The 17,741-nt window shown below is 43.2% G+C and overlaps 3 protein-coding genes across 4 annotated transcripts; 2 read left to right on the top strand and 1 right to left on the bottom strand.

Moving 5' to 3' along the window:
• The first annotated feature begins 392 nt into the window (after positions 1–392).
• LOC131272187 (uncharacterized) lies at positions 393–12,277 on the top strand. Of its 2 annotated transcripts, XM_058273842.1 has the most exons (11): positions 393–494; positions 1,538–2,252; positions 2,413–2,605; positions 3,246–3,317; positions 4,167–4,402; positions 4,472–4,557; positions 5,017–5,456; positions 5,532–5,778; positions 5,851–6,942; positions 7,285–7,949; positions 8,208–12,277. In XM_058273842.1, the coding sequence occupies exons 2-11, from the start codon at positions 1,958–1,960 to the stop codon at positions 9,229–9,231; spliced, it is 4,350 nt and encodes a 1,449-aa protein (XP_058129825.1). In that variant the 5' UTR covers positions 393–494; positions 1,538–1,957; the 3' UTR covers positions 9,232–12,277. The 2 variants fall into 2 exon arrangements, with proteins under 2 accessions (XP_058129825.1, XP_058129824.1); XM_058273841.1 differs by lacking the exon at positions 3,246–3,317 and having other exon boundaries at positions 2,332–2,605.
• A 113-nt stretch (positions 12,278–12,390) lies between these two features.
• LOC131272317 (gastrula zinc finger protein xFG20-1-like) lies at positions 12,391–14,797 on the bottom strand. The gene is made up of 2 exons (XM_058274005.1): positions 14,612–14,797; positions 12,391–14,544 (listed from the first exon to the last, which is right to left on the bottom strand). The coding sequence occupies exons 1-2, from the start codon at positions 14,750–14,752 to the stop codon at positions 12,595–12,597; spliced, it is 2,091 nt and encodes a 696-aa protein (XP_058129988.1). The 5' UTR covers positions 14,753–14,797; the 3' UTR covers positions 12,391–12,594.
• A 154-nt stretch (positions 14,798–14,951) lies between these two features.
• LOC131272749 (dephospho-CoA kinase domain-containing protein) lies at positions 14,952–16,741 on the top strand. The gene is made up of 4 exons (XM_058274600.1): positions 14,952–15,308; positions 15,517–15,811; positions 15,942–16,075; positions 16,152–16,741. The coding sequence occupies exons 1-4, from the start codon at positions 15,197–15,199 to the stop codon at positions 16,316–16,318; spliced, it is 708 nt and encodes a 235-aa protein (XP_058130583.1). The 5' UTR covers positions 14,952–15,196; the 3' UTR covers positions 16,319–16,741.
• Positions 16,742–17,741: the final 1,000 nt, after the last annotated feature.

A 17,741-nucleotide genomic window follows, 5' to 3' on the forward strand; every position in this document is an offset into this window, starting at 1 on the left:
CAGCAAACTGGCACAGAACGGTCATACTGATGATTTTATTTTTTTATCCATTACAAATTACTGGTTTTTGTTCCATACCAGTTTTTTTATTAATTACTTACAATTTATCAACAATGTTTTACTCTAATTTAAGACAAGAAACGCAACAAAACATGTATTTTCTGTTATTATACCAGTTATACCAGATGTGATAGATTTTTAAAAAAAAATGTTGCATCTGCCAAGCATTTGCTCACACATACTTCCATGATGAAATATTAGCTGTCAAAGCTGGTTTTCCCTTGTTTTGCTGCGAAACATACGTAAAACAATCGAAAATTACTTGTATTGATCTACACTTTCTATTGTTTGTGGTCATGACATGACTGTGATAAGTTATCAGCATTTCATTGTGCCGTGTGTTGTGGAATAACTAGTAGTAAAAGCGGTTGAGCATAGGATTGAGCGAACAACAAATGCACTAACGATGACGGACCATCATGCAACTCCCAAGAGTAGGTGTATCAGCTGTGACCCCCTGCGAAGTGCTTACAGAAAGCAAATTACTATTGTTAATGCACTGTTCTGAAATGCCGTTGCCTACCATTGTGATGTTTAGTATGGCCTTTTAATCGATAGAGGCGAAAAAGTAACGTAAAAGCATTTTTCGTTAATATTTTTATTAGACGTGAATGGTACAATGGAAGGAAGGCATGCTTGTTGAACTTGCCCTGTTCTTTGATCTCATTTGTTGAATCGTCCTTGCCACATATTGACCGTGAACTCTTTTTTTATTTTGAAAGCGGCAGCGTTTTGTGATAAGACGCATTGCGTGCCGCTTTTAGAGCATCCGACGCTGGAGATAAAATGATAATTGTGAGTGAACGAAGTAATAACTTGTGTTTGTACTCCTTTTAATCGAATCCGCAAAAAAGGACCTCTATTGTGGAGAAAGGGGTGCCCAATTTCCGTCGGTCACCCAAGGTCATCAAGAACTTTACTGTGTTATTATAATGTGTTTCTTATTCCGATGAGGGGTGTGTTTCCATGCCATGCCTTTAATATTGCGTGCCGCATGCAGAACATAATGCAGCTGCAGTGCCGGGACGGTGGTGTATGGTGTAATAAAGGTTTATTTTTTGTTCACCCTACATCGGTTCCATTTCGTTAAACACACACGCCAGAGCGATTGAGTTTTTATACTTATCACGTTTTAGCATTATTGCCAATAATTTCTCACATTCTTTTGCCAAACAGATATTCGAAACCATTTGTGACGGCAACTCCAGTCGAATTCACTTACCAGGTGTTCCATTCATTCGTTGGTAATTAGTAGTTCGACTTTTTCGCTGTGCCAACATCCGGTCGTCCCGAGATCACTGACCTTGTTTGGACCGCGTGCTATCGAGCGGAACAATTAAGCTGCAAAACGCATGAAAAATGCATTCTTCCCATGAGACTAAATGTGGGCTTTAAAAAGAGTTTTAATAATGTTTGACAAGCAGATACAAAAAAATAATTTTAATGTTTTTGAATGTACTTTTTTCCTTCGTTTCAGCATCCTGCAGAACATTCCACTTTAACCAGAATCTCGCGTCCGATAGAAAAAAATTATAGAATGTACACGAAAATTAATCGAACAATATAACAATATCTCCGATACTACTTGACCGATACCGAACCAAAAAAAAAGTACAAATGTCTGCCATCCGTCGCTGTGACCGTTGCTACCACTACTGCCGCCGTCAGCCGCAAGGGCATAGCCACCAGATCGTCCTAGTATTGTAGCACAGCATATAGCACTCGTTCGCAACCAGGAGGAGGGATTAGCAGTAGCAGCATCCTTTACAAACTTGACTACTACAACCCGGTCGAAACCCAACCCGGTTGGTCCGTGGATCATTGGTATAAAGTTAGTGGAGGGTGGTGGAGTTCCCTTCGTAGCTGGTGAAGAGAAGAAAAATTATTGAACTGGCAAATGCCCACCAATATGGTCCTCGAAACGGGACGAAACAGCGATGGCACGACGACGACGACGACGACGATGAATGCAAATTCGGCGGTTGCTCTGCGCGGATCGACAAACAGTAACTCGAGCGGTGGGATGGGGGGTCCGGTGCTGGTGCGTCCGACCTCGCTGCTCCCGCCAGAAAAGGAACCGGTCAACTTCCAGATCAACCTGATCGGTGCCCCACCCGAGGTGGAGCAGCTGATCGAGCACATCAAAGCGGTCGCGGAGCAGTTTCTCTATCATTGGAAAACTTTTCCCATCAGTAAGTTACTGGATGCTACCTCTTTGCTTCCTCGGCATTGCACGATTGATGTTTGATTTATTATTTTTTTTTTTTTTAGATCTCCCCACACCGCTTTCGATCAGCCCCGGTGGTGGCGTTGGAAATGGGGCGGGCCAAACTTCCCTTACGGTCTCCGGAGTGGGTGGTGGTAGCAATGTCAACATGCAGAACTCGCTCGTCGGCAGCAGTGGAAGCCGGAAGACACGTCCGATCAACCTGCGCGATCTGTTTATCGCACCGCCGTTCGACGAGCTGGATGCGGTGGCCGCAGACGGCACCGGCGAACCGCGACTGCTGACCAACGCACAACTGCGTTCGTTGCGTGAACGTGGGTGAGTATCGAAAGCCCTCGTGCCTAGTTCTGTCCTGTTAGCGTTCGTAAGGCGCTTAAGTACTCTCGTCTTTCGCCCCTTTTTGAGTTAATGCTTTTTCTTCCGTTTATCGACAAAAACATTCTTATTAAAACGGAAAGGATTCGGAATGCTTACCGAAAAGAAAAATGTTCATTCATCCATTTGGCCAACAATATACGATACAATAAGAACGATTTAAATTTTCTTTTGTTACTTTTGAAATTTCTGCATTTTTTTATTCATATTCACATTGATATACATTCATAGTAGGCCTTTTGTTTACCGAAAGTGTTTTGCTTTTCATTTGTTACTGTTACAGTATTGATTTCTGTTCTGTTGTCCTGAGTATGGCTTTTCTCAACCTTCTATCTAAAAGCTTTTATTTTATCCCCTTTTGCAATTATTTTTTTTTCCGCCGTTCATTTTCCGTTACGAATTTGATTTCCTTTCGCTTGAAAAATGCTGCATCCTTAATCAGTTCCAATGTTTTTTTACGATCATCCTCATCAACACACCAAGATTTTAGTTTCCTCATACCATCCTCATCCATCATCATCGCAACTATTGCACCACTTGTGCGCGTGGTTTTTAAATGATTGTAAATATTTTCATTCGAAAGCTTGCAAAAGGACAAATTTGGAAAACCGAAGAAATTGAATTGCGAACAATTGGAAACGGTACAATTGACCGGGTAAAGTCTGCAGCTGCAGTAATAATTCTCTCTACCTTCAGTATCTTTCCCCTCCCCTTGTCTCTAGTGTGTTGTTTGTTGCTCGCATATCTCCCATTTCCGTTTCCAAAAAAAACTCCCGTGTTGTTTTTAGTTGTGATATTTGTTTTCTCTTTTTGGACCGTACGGCTATCCGTATCCGGTTTCATTGTTTCTCCCATTCCCGACGATCATTGCGATGAAATGCAGTTAGGTTTCGTCGGCGTAGAGAGAAAGATACGCCTTAAACAATCGATAGGTCCGATTAGGCTTACTTGTATTTGATGTGTATGTGTTATATTTGTAGGATAATCTATGAAAATTAAACTAAAGCTTTTGTCCCAGGCCGTTTGAATGTACGAAGGAATTTATGAACACAGAATCAAATCTTGGAGGTTTTTGTTTTTTGTTTCTATTTGTTTTCCTAGTTGTCTGTAAAAGTATGCACAAATTGTACGTTGATAATATGCACTTGTCGGAGAATATGTTAAGTTCTTTGTTACCGGTTTCTATTGCACTTTGAATCACAAAAGAAACGTATAGGAAGATAAATATGAATTTCATCCCGTATTATTTTCGCGTAGCTTTTTCGATAGCAATCATGATTTTTTATGTTGAGAAAGTACAGTTGAAAACGATTCTGAAAAATCATTTAGAAGATCCAGTAGTTTATATTATACGATTTGATTTCCGAACGAAGACGGTAGTGTTTCGTGTGTTTAATAACTGAGTGTTGCATGAGATGTACGTTACAAAACGTGTTTTTTCGCGCGATTCGTTTGTCAAATAGTTCTTCTAAGTAATAACGCATTCTTGTTACCTCAATTGCAGTGAGTTCGAAGTGCCGAGCCTAAACTTTCCCGGCCAGGTGCACCGTTGGCGACTGTCGCAGTTCCTACAGAAGGGCTCCGAGCGGACGCGCGACTCGCTGCTCAGCGATCTCGCACTTTCCGCTCGCTTCATCGTCATTACTGCCAAGGGACGCCTCACTGGCCACTTCTTTTCCGTTGCCCACGCCATCCGGGCCCTGTTGCAGGGTTTGATCAAACTGGTCGACATGGTTGTAGGTAAGTTGCTTGCGAGTTGCAAATTACTTAAACGGGTTTGATAATGTAATTTCCTCTTTCCATCCACAGGCGTTCCCTCGTTGCTAGCGCATAACTTAGATAATAAAATTAAAGAAGAGCGTTGTCGATTTTTGGTAGCGGAGTTAGTTTGTAGAGTAAGTACTTACTAGCCTTCTAATAATTCGTTGTAAAGGGTTTACGATCGCTTATAGAATCGTTGGTTTTAGTAGTGGTAGCATCATTTGGTGCTAAAGAGCTTTTTACATAGTACTTTGTATAGAGTTCCTTATTGTATGACCACACTTAATCACTCTCTTGCTCAAGGCACCATCTATTGGGCCAACTTGGGCTACAACAAACATAACTTACAACACAATATTTTTTTTAAGTACTACAATGTTTTACAATACATTTGTACATCATCCGTGAGTTTTACATCTACAATATTTGAATATCTATTGAGTTGAATATCTATTGAGTCTATCATAAAAAATATCAGATCATTCCTTCTTAAGATCATGTTCCAAGCGATCGTAATTCCCTTAAAAGGAATTAGCTTGCGAGAAAAAATCTTTATTCGCAAATGGTTTTCAAAATCTTAATCTTTTTTGTAGAGCGAGTACGAAGACTGTCTAGATTCGTTGTGCAGCTACGTGCGCCACCAGCTGCGTCGGGCAACGATGGAAAAGTTCGACGTCAACTGCAACCAGGCACAACCGATCCCGTACCTATACGTGACACCCAAGGGCCAGGATATCGATCTGCGCCTGTTCTCGAAGGACACGATGCGGCGCGCCCTTCCGATCCTTGTTGGCATCCTGGAGAAGGAAACGCGCGGCTGGTTTCTTCACTTCCGCGAGCGGCTCATCAGCGAGTTGCGCGAGCGCAAGATGTCCGACGCGGAGATCGAGGAGGAGGTTAACGACGCCGTGATGAAAGAGTATCTGCAGCGTGTCTACACGTCGATCCTGTCGAACACCGATTTGGCGGAGCTGGGCGACAACATACCGCAGCTGCTGGTACAGCAGGCCCAATCGGTCGTCATCATGCACAAGTAAGAAAAATAGAGCAAGGAGCATGTTTTGTGCCGAAACCGTAGTGTGGTTCGTTTCATTCTTACCCATTCCAGAGCGGTGGATAAAATACAGAAGGAGTTGAAAAAGTCGCGCGAAGAGATGGAAAAGACGTTCCAGGAGCAGCATCCGGTACTGTCGCGCGTTTATCCGTGGCTGCGGGCCAAATTGAACGCCGTCGAGCTGACGAAGCTGTCGAAGATTACCTGGGGAGCACACGAGGAAGCACTGCGGGCCGCCCAGCGTCACAATCTACACCAAACGGTGTACTTTCTTAATCGTGATTTAGCATTTATGAAGGAGGTAGGTTTAAAGTTAGCTCACTATCAATTCGGCGGGCGTTTATTTCTAATATATATATTTTCCGTTTCCTAGCGAGAACCGGTCTTGTTGAAGGAGCTGAAAAATGCCAAAACACCGACCCGCAACTTTCAGTGGGCCTGCCGCATCTGGTCGCCCAAGTCTTGGATCATTCGGCGCAGCTTTCAAGGCCACTCGGAGGTTATACCGACCGTGACCTGCCAGCAGGCAACCTCTATCGTTACGCCCCGTTCGGACCCCAGCCAGCCCGTTTTCCTCGTCGAAAAGGAGTTGATTCGTTCGACGAGCACCCGCTGGCCGATGTGGCGCCTGTTAAATCTCTTCCAGCGCACCTGGACCTGGACTTGGAACATTATGTTTCTGCTTGGCGTAATTGTGCCCTGGTGCAGCCCGCTCGGTCTTCGAGCATTGTTCTGCAAGAAGCCTTTCATGGCCGACCTGGAGCTATCGCAGGTGAACGGAACACTCTTCCCACGCAAAACCAGCATCACACCGACCATGTTCTCGCGGCTGATGGAACTTTGGCGTCATATCTCCAAAGCGCGAACCCATTTCGAGACCGAACCGGATACGGGTTTCATCGGCAAAGGGATGACGCGTCATCTCAACCGATTGTACAACTACTTCATAAAGGGATTCCTCGGGACGCTCGTCATTCTGGTGCTATTTCCTTTGCTCTGCCTCGCCGTAAGTGCATCGAGTTTGGTGCTCGCCGTTTCCGCCCCCCTTTGGATGCCATTCATCACGGTCACGCTGCATCTGTACATGATGCTTGTGTATGATCTAGACTGTCCGGACGAGAGCCGCCGAAATCGGTACTGCATTCTGCTCGAAGCGGTCGGATGGAACATTGGCGTCCAGGGGCTGCTGCAACCGGTGGCCGCCCTTGTCGTAGCATCCGTACTCTGTCCGTTGATCGCGGTGTTGGTGTTCTTCGTCGGCATCGTACGGTATTGGGTGCGGCTGTTCTGGGATGCAGCCACGTTCCATCTGTTTATCAAGAAGTGTGGCCGGGTGCCGGCAAGTGACAGTTTCGCAGTACGGCGCATCGCTGGTCCCGGGTTAGCATTGGATTACTACTTTTCGATCAAACCGGAACAGGCGTTGGCTGCTTTTGAGGCAAAAATGGAACTGGATGAATTGCAGGTGAGTTGAAAAGTGGTCAGTTTAATTAAAGGGGAATCCATCCAGCACAAAAATAGTCCAGATTGTGGTGAACACAGTAGGCTTATTTAGTAAAATACATTTCGAAAGTCATAGTAAGCATAGCGTAGCATCTTATTGTCTAAAAAGGAAGACACCACCAGTTCACAGCAGTCGTGTTCAGTAATGATTTTCATCCTGAAAGCACTGATAAATATAGAATCCCTATAGGCCTAACTAGGATAGGTTTGAGTTAAAAATGAGCTTAGTGGGTTCGAATACGATTCGGAGTACCTTGGATACCGCTTTATTATTTTAAAATCATCCACCTATGCTCCCCCACAGGCATACCAACATTCCATGGAGACTATCATCTGTCAACCGCAAAAAGACTTCAGCCAGTTTGTAGAAGCCTGCTTTGGACCGTTTTCGGCACAGCTCTCTAAAACCGTCGGCCCCTACCGACAGCTAGAACGTGAGGGCCAGGATCTGATGGTATCGTTGCACGAGAAGCTCGAGAAGCGACGCCGCGACTTGCAGACGGGACTGACGACGGCGGTAAAGTCGCGCATCAAGCTGAACACGATGGAGCTAAAGATTGTCATCCAGCAGTCGGCGTACATGCTGGAGAAGTTCTATCCCTCGCACGTGATCGCTCGGCTGTCGATCAGCGAGGAAGAGTTTTGGGACGCAAAGGGCCTCTCGGTGGGCGATTGGGCCGGTCTTGCCGGGATGCTGTATGCGGACATTTTTAGCCTGGATTTCCTGACGCCACTTTCGGACACGGACACCCAGTTCAAGCTGGAACCGCACGCGCAGCTCGACCTCAGCCGGTACACCGAGATGGTGCAGAACACCAGCGACATCATGGGCATCAATGGACCGGACCTGCTGGGGAACGTGTATGCACCGCGTGGCAACATTCAGGTGCACTCGCCGTATCTAGAGGTGTCCGCATTCAATCCACGATCGCGGGTTATGATCAACTCAAGGCGGGCAGAAAAACGGAAGTATGTTTTTATTAAATTCCTTTTCGTTTTTATTAAATTTCTAAAATTTATTTGCTCAGTAATCTATTGCTTTCTCAGCATTCTTAAGCAAAAATTGCAAATTGTAAAAGTTAATTTGACATCTGATCGTAACTAAGAGGTTTCGACAGTTGGATTAATGTTAATAATTTTTATACGTAAATTTTAAATATGTACGAACCGAACAGAAGGTTACAGCTTTGCTGGACTATTTCATAAAATCTAAACTTGTAATTACAGCGATACATCGTCCTCCGGTCTGACGACACCACGCGTGCGAGCTCGCCGCTCGCCGATACCCTCGCCGAAACACAAAACCGCGAGTTGGAAACCATGGAAGCGGAAACAGCAACCAAAGCATGCGGCGGACAAAATGCTGATTCCGCTGCCGATTCCGCACCCGGTGCACATCGCCATATCAATCTATAACCGTGATTCGGATCAACCGATTCCGATTGAGTCGGACCTTTGCTGGGAGATATTGCGCTCGATTGAGGAGTGTCAAGGCGATCAGGAGGCGATTGTACGTTTCCGCGAGTTGGCCGATCGCATTGACGGTCACCACCATCATCATCATCAGCACCACCACCATGCCGGAAACCGTTCGGTGGGTATTAGTGTCGATGGGCTGGCAGCTATCGATAGTAGCATCGATTCACTCGACTCGCAAAACTCGTCTAACTCGGGGACCAAGGACAGCATGGACATGATAGCGGGTGCAACAGAAACCCTTCCGTGCACCAATCGCGAAGTCACGATCGTGATGCCCTCGACAGTACTTGGTGCCGACGATGATGTAGATATTACGGTTGGTGGTCGAGATCTGGGTGGTAGCGATGCGATCCAGCAGCAACAACAGCAGCAGCACAGTACCGTCGTTATGATGCCTTCGACAAATGGCACCGGAAGTGTCACGACGACGACGGTAGCGTCGGCAGCCGGTGCAGGTGTCACTACACCTTCCTCTGCTACGGCCAGTGCCGGACCGACGCACTTCCACTGGACGTTGCGCAACTGGGGCGGAGGGAACGGTCAGGGGCAGGGAGGAAATCGTCGGCGTAACACGAGCTACACATACAGCAGCACTACGACCAGCGGCGGTGGAGGTGCCGGGGGTCAGCTGAACAGTGGCAGTGCGACCAACTCGGCCAACGATAGCCAGCTGGATCAAATTCGTGTTGATCTCGCCAGCCCGGAAGATATCTCCCTTGACACGGACAGCTCGCGGGCCATGTTCACGGCCGCGTACGGAACAACCGTTTGAGTGGACGCACCACCCTGCCTTCTCCTATCGAATTCCGTTGGCACGCACGCGCTTCCTAAAGCCCTGATTGCGAGGGCCTACCAAGAGGGTGCCTAGTGCAGGAGAAGATACAGGGCATGACTCCAAACAAACGCTTTTCCCTGCGGAAAATGCTCTCTTATCACCGCCCTTCTATTTCTCTGGAGGACCCATTACTACAAGTAATGCGTAGAGTTACACCGCAAGGATGGGACCGTGTGTGTGAACTTTTTGGGCGGCGATCTTTCTTTTTTTTTTTTGATCCCGTTCAATTGCCATTGTTTTCGTCGAAAAAAAGAATGGACATTTTATTTTATGCATTAATCACTCACTCAGTGTCATAGACATAAGCAGCATGAATTAATTGTTAAGTGTATCCACACACACACAAACACACATACAAAACCAACAACCCTACCTTTATTTGTGTCTAGTCGCATTTTGTTTAACATTTTGTTTATTTTCTGTTGCCTTTTTTATTACGTTGTGATTTGTTTTTTAACCTACCCCTTAACGTTACCCATTGTTTAGTGTCCGTGTTTAGGTTTTCTGTTTTCTTTTGCTTTTACCTTCTGTCGATCGTAGTAAGCCCGTCGTCTAACAAACCCTTCTGCTTTTGGTGTACAAAATTGCAAAGTTACAAAAAAAGTACCCGATCAAAGAGTACTCGATGGAAAAGTATCCAAACGTAATCGAACAGCACAGGCCATGACGAGTTGAAGTTTCAAAACCGAAGAATAGCCGTGGTTTGAAGGAGCAAAAAAAGAATAATCATTTTGCACATTGCAAACCCATCGGAAGCGATAATGCTATCGGGTGGAGGAAACTATGGAGCAAAAATATCTTCCAAATTTTCTAAAAACATCATCCAGAGTCGTGTAGAAAAGCCGTATTGTAAAATGGAACGGTTAAACGGTTAAATACCGACTATGGGAAAAAAACAACCAGCGTGATGCTCGGAATTAGGAACTCTAGGATAAGATTTACGTTTGCGGCTCTCTAATTATCTTTCTCACACTCACTCTTGACTCGCTTGTATTGCAAACATAATGCTTATAGTACCGGTTTAACATACTTACCTATTTATAGAAAATCGTCTAACGGTGTAGTGTTTGACTACGAAAGTCAGAGTAGAATTTTATATCATACAAGCGAAAACAGAAACATTCTATGGGAATCAGAACCAAAACAAAACCACACAACTATGCCATGTTTGTGTATGCTTTGGCTTATTGATGGACAACGTTGCATTTGTGTTAGGAAGGTAGAATTGGTCTTCTGCCACATGCAATTTGGTTTAGCCTGGCCATCCCGGCCTATGCCCTCGGATGCGATCTAACGCAAGTGAAAAAGAACTCGAAAAGAATTCGTGTGTGGCACAATAGAACAAATAATCAAGTTTTTTTGCGATAAGAGAAGAGTAGGTGGGCCAAACTATCAAATTTCCACAGTGCGCAAGGTGGAGAGGTAAATTGGCCCACCGATCGTGTAGTATTCATTCTGTGTGTATTACAGAACTCATTCACAAAGTCGTACAAACAAATTTAAACAATTCCCATGTCACAAATTGAATACTCTTTTAATTACGTATCTCGTATTAGTACGTTACAAATTATGTAAAATTGCTTTATTATTTTTTCTTTATTCCATATTCTGCGTACCTTTAAAACATGCCCTCTTTTCTATTCCAGTTGTTGTGATACTCTATTGAAACAGATTCCAGTCCTATTCCAGCCAATTTGATGAAAAGTTGGATCATTCCAAGAGAAAAAGAAGAAAAGGAAATTTATAAAATTGTTTCCCTCTTTCATGCTTCTCCGTTTACCAGTACATTTTATAATTTTTTAATTTTTATTACACATTTATTACCTTTCCTTTTAAAGCTCAACTACATTCAAACGAGTTTTTTGGTCGAATTTATTATTCGATAGAAATAAATAAACAGGCAACATGCGGAATTCCACGAATAGTCGTCAGATAGTGTACCACAATTGAACCAAAGATAGGACGAAACCTAGAATCTGACACACGCCTCTCTACGCAATTTTGTTTTTTGCTTAACATTTACACGTGCAGCTATGTTTCCGTTGTAAGGCAATTTTGATGATAGTCTTTCCGTTCGACTAAGCCTTTTTAGAAATATAAACTTATGCTGGATAAAGAGGCAACTTACCAAGCTGCAGCTACAATATACATGACTGCGAGGAACCGCGAGAAATCATGAAACCTCATTACCTGTGCGTCTGAAAACCAGTATGTAGTCTATAAAGCCAATCGATTATTTACTTGGCGTTTAATATTGTTTTTTGTTGTTCGAAATAATACCATTTCCAGAAGCTTTTGTTGCGTAATCTTAATCGAAATTACTTTTCATTTATCAATCGCGCCTTTTAGTATGTGTAGTCGTTTTAGTCACTCGAATCGTTGTTCGATGTAAATACTCACCCACTCTCCGATAACCCACATGTTCGTTAGCCGGCATCGCGAACGTCATCTGACAAATAAGAAGGTAGATTAAAGATAATTCAAGGAAGGCCATTAGCCTTAGACTAACCGGTAGGGTTCTACTGGGTAACATATAAACCAAAATCCCCCCTCATCATGACCCCTGCGAGACTTTCCGTTACGTTTCCTGCAGAGTTTGCATCTAATAAATTTCTCATTCGTCGCAAATGTGATTAAGTCATGTATTGATCAGTTTTTGCGCAACGGAAGATCCAACCGACAATGATCCCCGACGGTCGTAAAGTTTAGACAGATGGCAGCAAAGTATAATAGAAATTAATACTGCAACAGGAAATAAAATTCAACTGCAACAGATCGTTTGTGCTAATGCAATCAGAAAGAGAGAAAATGAGTTAAGAACGTATGAAAACATTAAAAAAGAGTTAAAAGAACCGAGCAACAAAACTAACGAAGAAAGAAATGGATAATATAAACGAGACTACTACAAATGGATTGAATTTAAAGAAAACATTTAAATATAATAAATTTAATGAAACATTGATTTGTTCTTGAGAACAGGTTAGATTAACTGTATTGTGATGTATTCAACTATTTTAAATTATGGAAAGAAAGCTGTTTGTAGTTTTGCTTTTTCGGTTGTTAATTTTCACATTAACTGCATTTATCACTTTTGGAATAATTTTGTTTTATTATCGATGTTTGGGCATTCCATTACATTCGCTTTCAAAAATAAATTTCCTCTTTCAAAAAGAAATATCATTTTAAATAATTCGTAATTACTTTAAGTGCAATAACACGCTTAAAAAATTTTTCTTGCAACCAAAAATTTTGTAAAATTAACTTCCAGTTCATTAGGAAATCTTTTGATAACTGAACATCCTATGAATGCTTTAGCAGCTGGTGCCGTTTCAAAGAGCTTCGGGAGACGTATGAGCTGTTGCAGACCTGGCACATATAGCGACACTCGCGATGGGATGCGGCTATATGTTCGTTCAGGTGCGATCGCTGATAGTAGCTCTTTCCGCATTCACTACAAACGAAGGCCCGATCCTGTCGGTGCCGGGAGCGCTCATGCTTATTGAGATGATCCTTCGTCGCGAACGCTTCTCCACATTCGGTGCACCGGTGTGCCTTCTGCTCGCTGTGCACATTTCGGATGTGCGCGTTAAGGTTCGTGTTGGCCGTGAACTTTTTCCCGCAGTACATACACGTGAATGCCTTGATGCCCGTGTGGCGCTTCATGTGGTACTTCAAACCGGAGGTGGAACTAAACCGACGATCACACAGCATGCAGTAGATATTTTCCGGACTAAGCGCGTTGATGCTGCTAGCATTATGATGTGTTTTCTGGTGTAGATAGAGATCCTTTCCGGAATGCGATCGGAAGTCGCAATGGGGACATTGTTGGTGCTTCTTGCTCGTTGCATCACTCTCTTGCTCCAGTTGTTCGTAGAACCGGCAGTGGTGCTTTTCCAGATTGTGCTTTCGCTGGAAGGTACGGTCACATAGTTTGCAGATGAACCGGTAGCCGTTTTCTTCCTCCTGCACCGAGTAGTCCACCGGGGTATTTTGCACCAACGAGAGTGCTTCCTCCATTTCCGGGATGTTACTTTCGCGGAAGCGAACATTCTCCTTTAGGTGTTCCTTGCGATGCGCTCGATATGCGTGCAGACGCGTAAAGCTTGCCTCACAGTCATTGCACACCAGACTGGCCATGTCATGTTCTTCCGCCAAGTGAACCGTCAAGTGGATCTGTTTCTGAAAGCCACGATCGCACTTCGGACAGCGGTACATGCAAGGATTCGGCTGGCTGCCAGTGCCATCCATTCCCTGAAGGTAAATGTCGTAATCATCTATCAGGTACTCCTCTCCATTCTCTATATACTTCTCCCATATCTCATCATTTTCGAACGCTTCATCCAGAAAGTCCTCCAGCACTACCCGTCGATCGATTCGCGTTTCGTGTTGGTGCGCAGGAGACGCTTTCTCTTTGGCATAATTTCGCGTAAGCTGAAGATTTTGGAGGAACTGTTCCTGCTCCTTAACCAATTCGTCGGTGTCTTGGAAATCAAGCTGCGGGAGTTCTTTGGAAAAAATAGATCCATTCAACAGGCCCTCGTAGCCATCCGTCGTAGCGGAATGATCATTGATGTCTTCATCGTGGGTGTGCTTATCTTGAACATGCTCTATCGCCGCTTCGAAGCTGTCGTACACCATGCTCTCCTTAGCGCAGTGTCCACAGTAATACGGATTGCTTTCCTGCTGGTGCGACGTTCGAAGGTGCCGATTCAGACACTTTTTAAGACGCTCCGTTCGATCACAGAACCGACATACAAAGAAACGATCCAAGTGGGCCGCGCGCACATGATCGAGTAGAGTGCGCTCGGAAACCCAGCAGGCGTTGCAAAAGTTGCACAGGAAATCCTGATGGTAGCGCATGTGGTTCTCGTAGTTGGTTTTGGTGATAAAGTGGCGATCACATATTTGGCACATGTACGCCTCGGACGAGTCGTGATACATTGTTTTATGCTGCAGCATTCCACGGTTTGTTTTGAACGATTTATCACACGGCTTGCAGTGGTACGAAGGATTCTTCGGGGAAGGATGGAACAGTTTAAGGTGTCTTTCTAATTCTAGTTTAGACTCGAAGCATGCCTCACATATGGTGCAGCGGTTTGATACATCTTCCGGAGCACACATACTTTGCACGGTAGGCATCTTTTGTATTGCTGCCAAATTGGATAATATTGTGTCATGAAATTGATAACAATATTTGAGCTGCTGCAAACAGTTACTGCAAACAATATCGTTTTCAACGATCCACATATCCTACAAAATGGTTGAAGACTTTTATCAGTTCATCTGTACAAACAAAAAAGTATGGATGCTTTCCTACCTCGGGTAAGTGGAAGATTCTAAACATATCAACTATTATCAATTCTTGCTCTCCAATAACCATCTTTTCACTAACGTTCTTCCAAGTATCCACAGTTTTGGTGCAGCATTTACACACGTTTGTACCTTCGCAGCGCAGCATTTTGCGAAGGAATTTCTTCACACACCATAAACAATCGGAACGTACTTTGTTGATAACTCGATTGAGCAAAAGGTAAACAAACTTTCAACCGTCTGTTGTGATCCAAAACCACTAGGCATTTTGTTGGTGTCGTTTTTTTGTGCTGTTTGGAATTGACATACAACTACACTAACAAGAAGCTGTCAGTTTCGGTCGCGGATTTGCACGAGCAAATGATTTGAGAATTTTTAACCAATGCAAAGTGAAAAGACACATTTTTAGTCGTGCGTACCATCGTGTGGTATTGCTAAGAACACCATACAGTCGCAGTGTACCTGCAGTGCTTTTGTTGCATTATTTTTTCAGTAAATTTATCCAGTCAACAGCCGTACGCACTGCGCCAACGAAAAGGCAGACCATTAGTTCAAGCAAGAACTACGCGTCACACGCTCTCGTCTAAGTAGAATGTTTCTCGTGGCCTTAACCGGTGGTATAGCCTCCGGAAAGAGCACCGTTACTAGAATATTTCGTGAAAATGGTGTTCCAATCATTGACGCCGATGCCATTGCTCGGAAAGGTAAAGAGCTACCGTGAACCAAAGCAGCACCACACACGCGGGTTTTCAACAGCCGTAACCCGTTGGGCGTTTTAGCAGGAGGATGGGCGTTCCGTTTAACATCGTCGTTGCATAAGCACATACATGATGCCCTCCTTCTCCAGTGCAGGTCTCCCCCTACCAGGATGGATTCTAATCAAGTTGTGGGTTGTATCTCGTTTACTTCCAGTCGTTGAACCGGGCCGTCCGGCATGGCATAAAATTAAGGCCACATTCGGAGAGACCGTGTTCGATGCAGACAGCGGCGAGCTGAACCGGGAGGCCCTGGGCCGTTTAATATTTGATGACGTAGAGAAACGAAGACTGCTGAACGAAATTACCCATCCCGAAATCCATCGGATCATCTACAAGGAGGTCATAAAGAGCTTCTTCTTAGGGTACAATTTCGTAGTGCTGGATTTACCGCTACTGTTTGAAACTAGAGTGATGCTGCACTACATCCACAAAATAATCACCGTAACTTGGTAAGTTGGAAAATTCATTATTTTATGGACCAGATTTAAAAACTATACACCTACAAAAAATGAAGCACTGCATAAACAGTAATAACATTTTTTTTAAATTTAAACGCTACATTCTTTGTTTTTATTTCAGCGAAGAAGACATCCAAGTAACACGTTTAATGGACCGCAGTCACTACACGGAGGCGGAAGCGAAGAAACGTATCAAATCCCAGATGCCTCTTGAACTAAAGTGTGAACAATCACATTTTGTAATCGAAAATTCCGGTACTTGGCCGCTGACTATCGCTGAAATGCAAGCATTAAATTAACTAACATTCTTCTACCTTATTAATTTACGCAGGTACGCTAAGGGACACCGAAGAGCAAACGTTAAAAATCCTGTCCATTCTACAGGATAGCAATCAGCATTGGAAAATTCGCGGTATCATTTTTGCAACCGCCGCTCTGCTAGTTTCCAGCATCGCTTGGATTCTGAACTACAAATACAGATGGTTCAATACGAACTGATTGCCGGTAGCCAAGGGTATGCGTATTCTGCTGTGAATCGGCTCTTGCGCTTCTTCATTTTCCAGTTAAATACTGTTTTACTGTGTTGTGTTCCAAGTGTTACAATTTCTATTATTTTATTTTGTTGTTTTGTTTCGTCGTGTTTTGTGTTGGATTCTTTATTTAATATTTTATTTCCGTTCAAATATGCTCGCATGTGATCTACACGCAGATACATGGAAGCAGGATAGATGGATAGAAACAGTGTCAATGAGTCTTTTCCACGAGAACAGACACGAACTGCATTTGAAGTTGATTTAAAAAAGTGTTAATCATGTCGATTAGTGCAAGTGTATGATTTTTGAGTGTAAAATGTATGTTGAACAGATTGTCTAGTTGGGTGATCATTGGTAATTCAAAAGAAAATATAAAGGGTAACAAGATGAAGAATGGTTCTTCTCTTTTTCGTGTGATGTTGAACGTTAAAATGCAAATGATAACGTTTCTAACAATCAGCAGATAATTGAAAGAAACTTCAGTGTTCTTATTAGTGTAAACTAAACGAAATCAACACTAAAGTCCATTTTCCTCCATCAGAATAAGATAACCTTAAACACCAGCATTAAGTATAAAGACGCTGTCGCAAATTGAGCAATATTATGAAATAGTCTCTGCAAATCAAACGTATACATATTTTGGATGGATTATCAACTTCTCCTGATTCCGGGAATTCACGGCCTTATCAAACAAATTCTAGAATAAATACCACTCAAGAACATTGATGAGGTTTGTATTCTGTATGCCTAAGACGGATGTTCAAACAATGATAGTTTTTGTTTGAACACCGAACTAATGATAGTTTTTTAAATTAAATATGTCAATAATTGAAAATAATGATAGTTTTTTGGCTAGTAACTCTTACTTTGTCTTAGCGTCTATACAGGGAAGAAAAGTTCGGTCTATGATGGCATCATTTCTTTAGATTTTATTCATTTCAAAAACAAATTGTTGCCAAAGTTATTGTTCCTTTCCATTCTGTTGCTTTCACGATCTTATAGGTAATTCCACTAACAAAAACAAAATACAAACTATTACAACACCATTTGCTTATTTCAGTAATGTTTCGAAAAATAGATTTGTAACAGTATAATAAAATTACTGTATTAAAAATAATAACTGTCTGGCTCGCGACTATCGCAGTTTTCTACAAAATAGCTCACCGCACGACTACCAATCGCTGCTCTCTTTAAATTGAACTTGATATAATTTGATAAAGGTAACCAGTGAATCATCAAGTTTAAGGGCAGGGAAACCCCCCCAAAAACTTGTTTGCATCGACCCCATTTATTATGCGTTCCACAAGTCCGTTCGCTGCGTAAGAAGATTTGGTTAGCATTGGTTAAAACGTGAACGCTTCCTGCACCGTGCTTTCACTGTGACTCTC

The sequence above is a fragment of the Anopheles coustani genome, chromosome 3 (genome assembly GCF_943734705.1).
Source record: "Anopheles coustani chromosome 3, idAnoCousDA_361_x.2, whole genome shotgun sequence".
Lineage (NCBI taxonomy): Eukaryota > Metazoa > Arthropoda > Insecta > Diptera > Culicidae > Anopheles > Anopheles coustani.

What these genes read in the sequence shown, in the direction of transcription:
- LOC131272749 (XM_058274600.1), top strand. Translation starts at nt 15,197, where the DNA reads ATGTTTCTCGTGGCCTTAACCGGTGGTATAGCCTCCGGAAAGAGCACC. An exon ending in AAAATAATCACCGTAACTTG is followed by an intron (nt 15,812 to 15,941) that starts GTAAGTTGGAAA and finishes TTTTTATTTCAG; the next exon opens with CGAAGAAGACATCCAAGTAA. An exon ending in TTTTGTAATCGAAAATTCCG is followed by an intron (nt 16,076 to 16,151) that starts GTACTTGGCCGC and finishes TAATTTACGCAG; the next exon opens with GTACGCTAAGGGACACCGAA.
- LOC131272317 (XM_058274005.1), bottom strand. Translation starts at nt 14,752, where the DNA reads ATGCTGCGCTGCGAAGGTACAAACGTGTGTAAATGCTGCACCAAAACT. An exon ending in GAATCTTCCACTTACCCGAG is followed by an intron (nt 14,545 to 14,611) that starts GTAGGAAAGCAT and finishes ACCATTTTGTAG; the next exon opens with GATATGTGGATCGTTGAAAA.
- LOC131272187 (XM_058273841.1), top strand. Translation starts at nt 1,958, where the DNA reads ATGCCCACCAATATGGTCCTCGAAACGGGACGAAACAGCGATGGCACG. An exon ending in ACTGGTCGACATGGTTGTAG is followed by an intron (nt 4,403 to 4,471) that starts GTAAGTTGCTTG and finishes TTCCATCCACAG; the next exon opens with GCGTTCCCTCGTTGCTAGCG. An exon ending in AGGCGGGCAGAAAAACGGAA is followed by an intron (nt 7,950 to 8,207) that starts GTATGTTTTTAT and finishes TTGTAATTACAG; the next exon opens with CGATACATCGTCCTCCGGTC.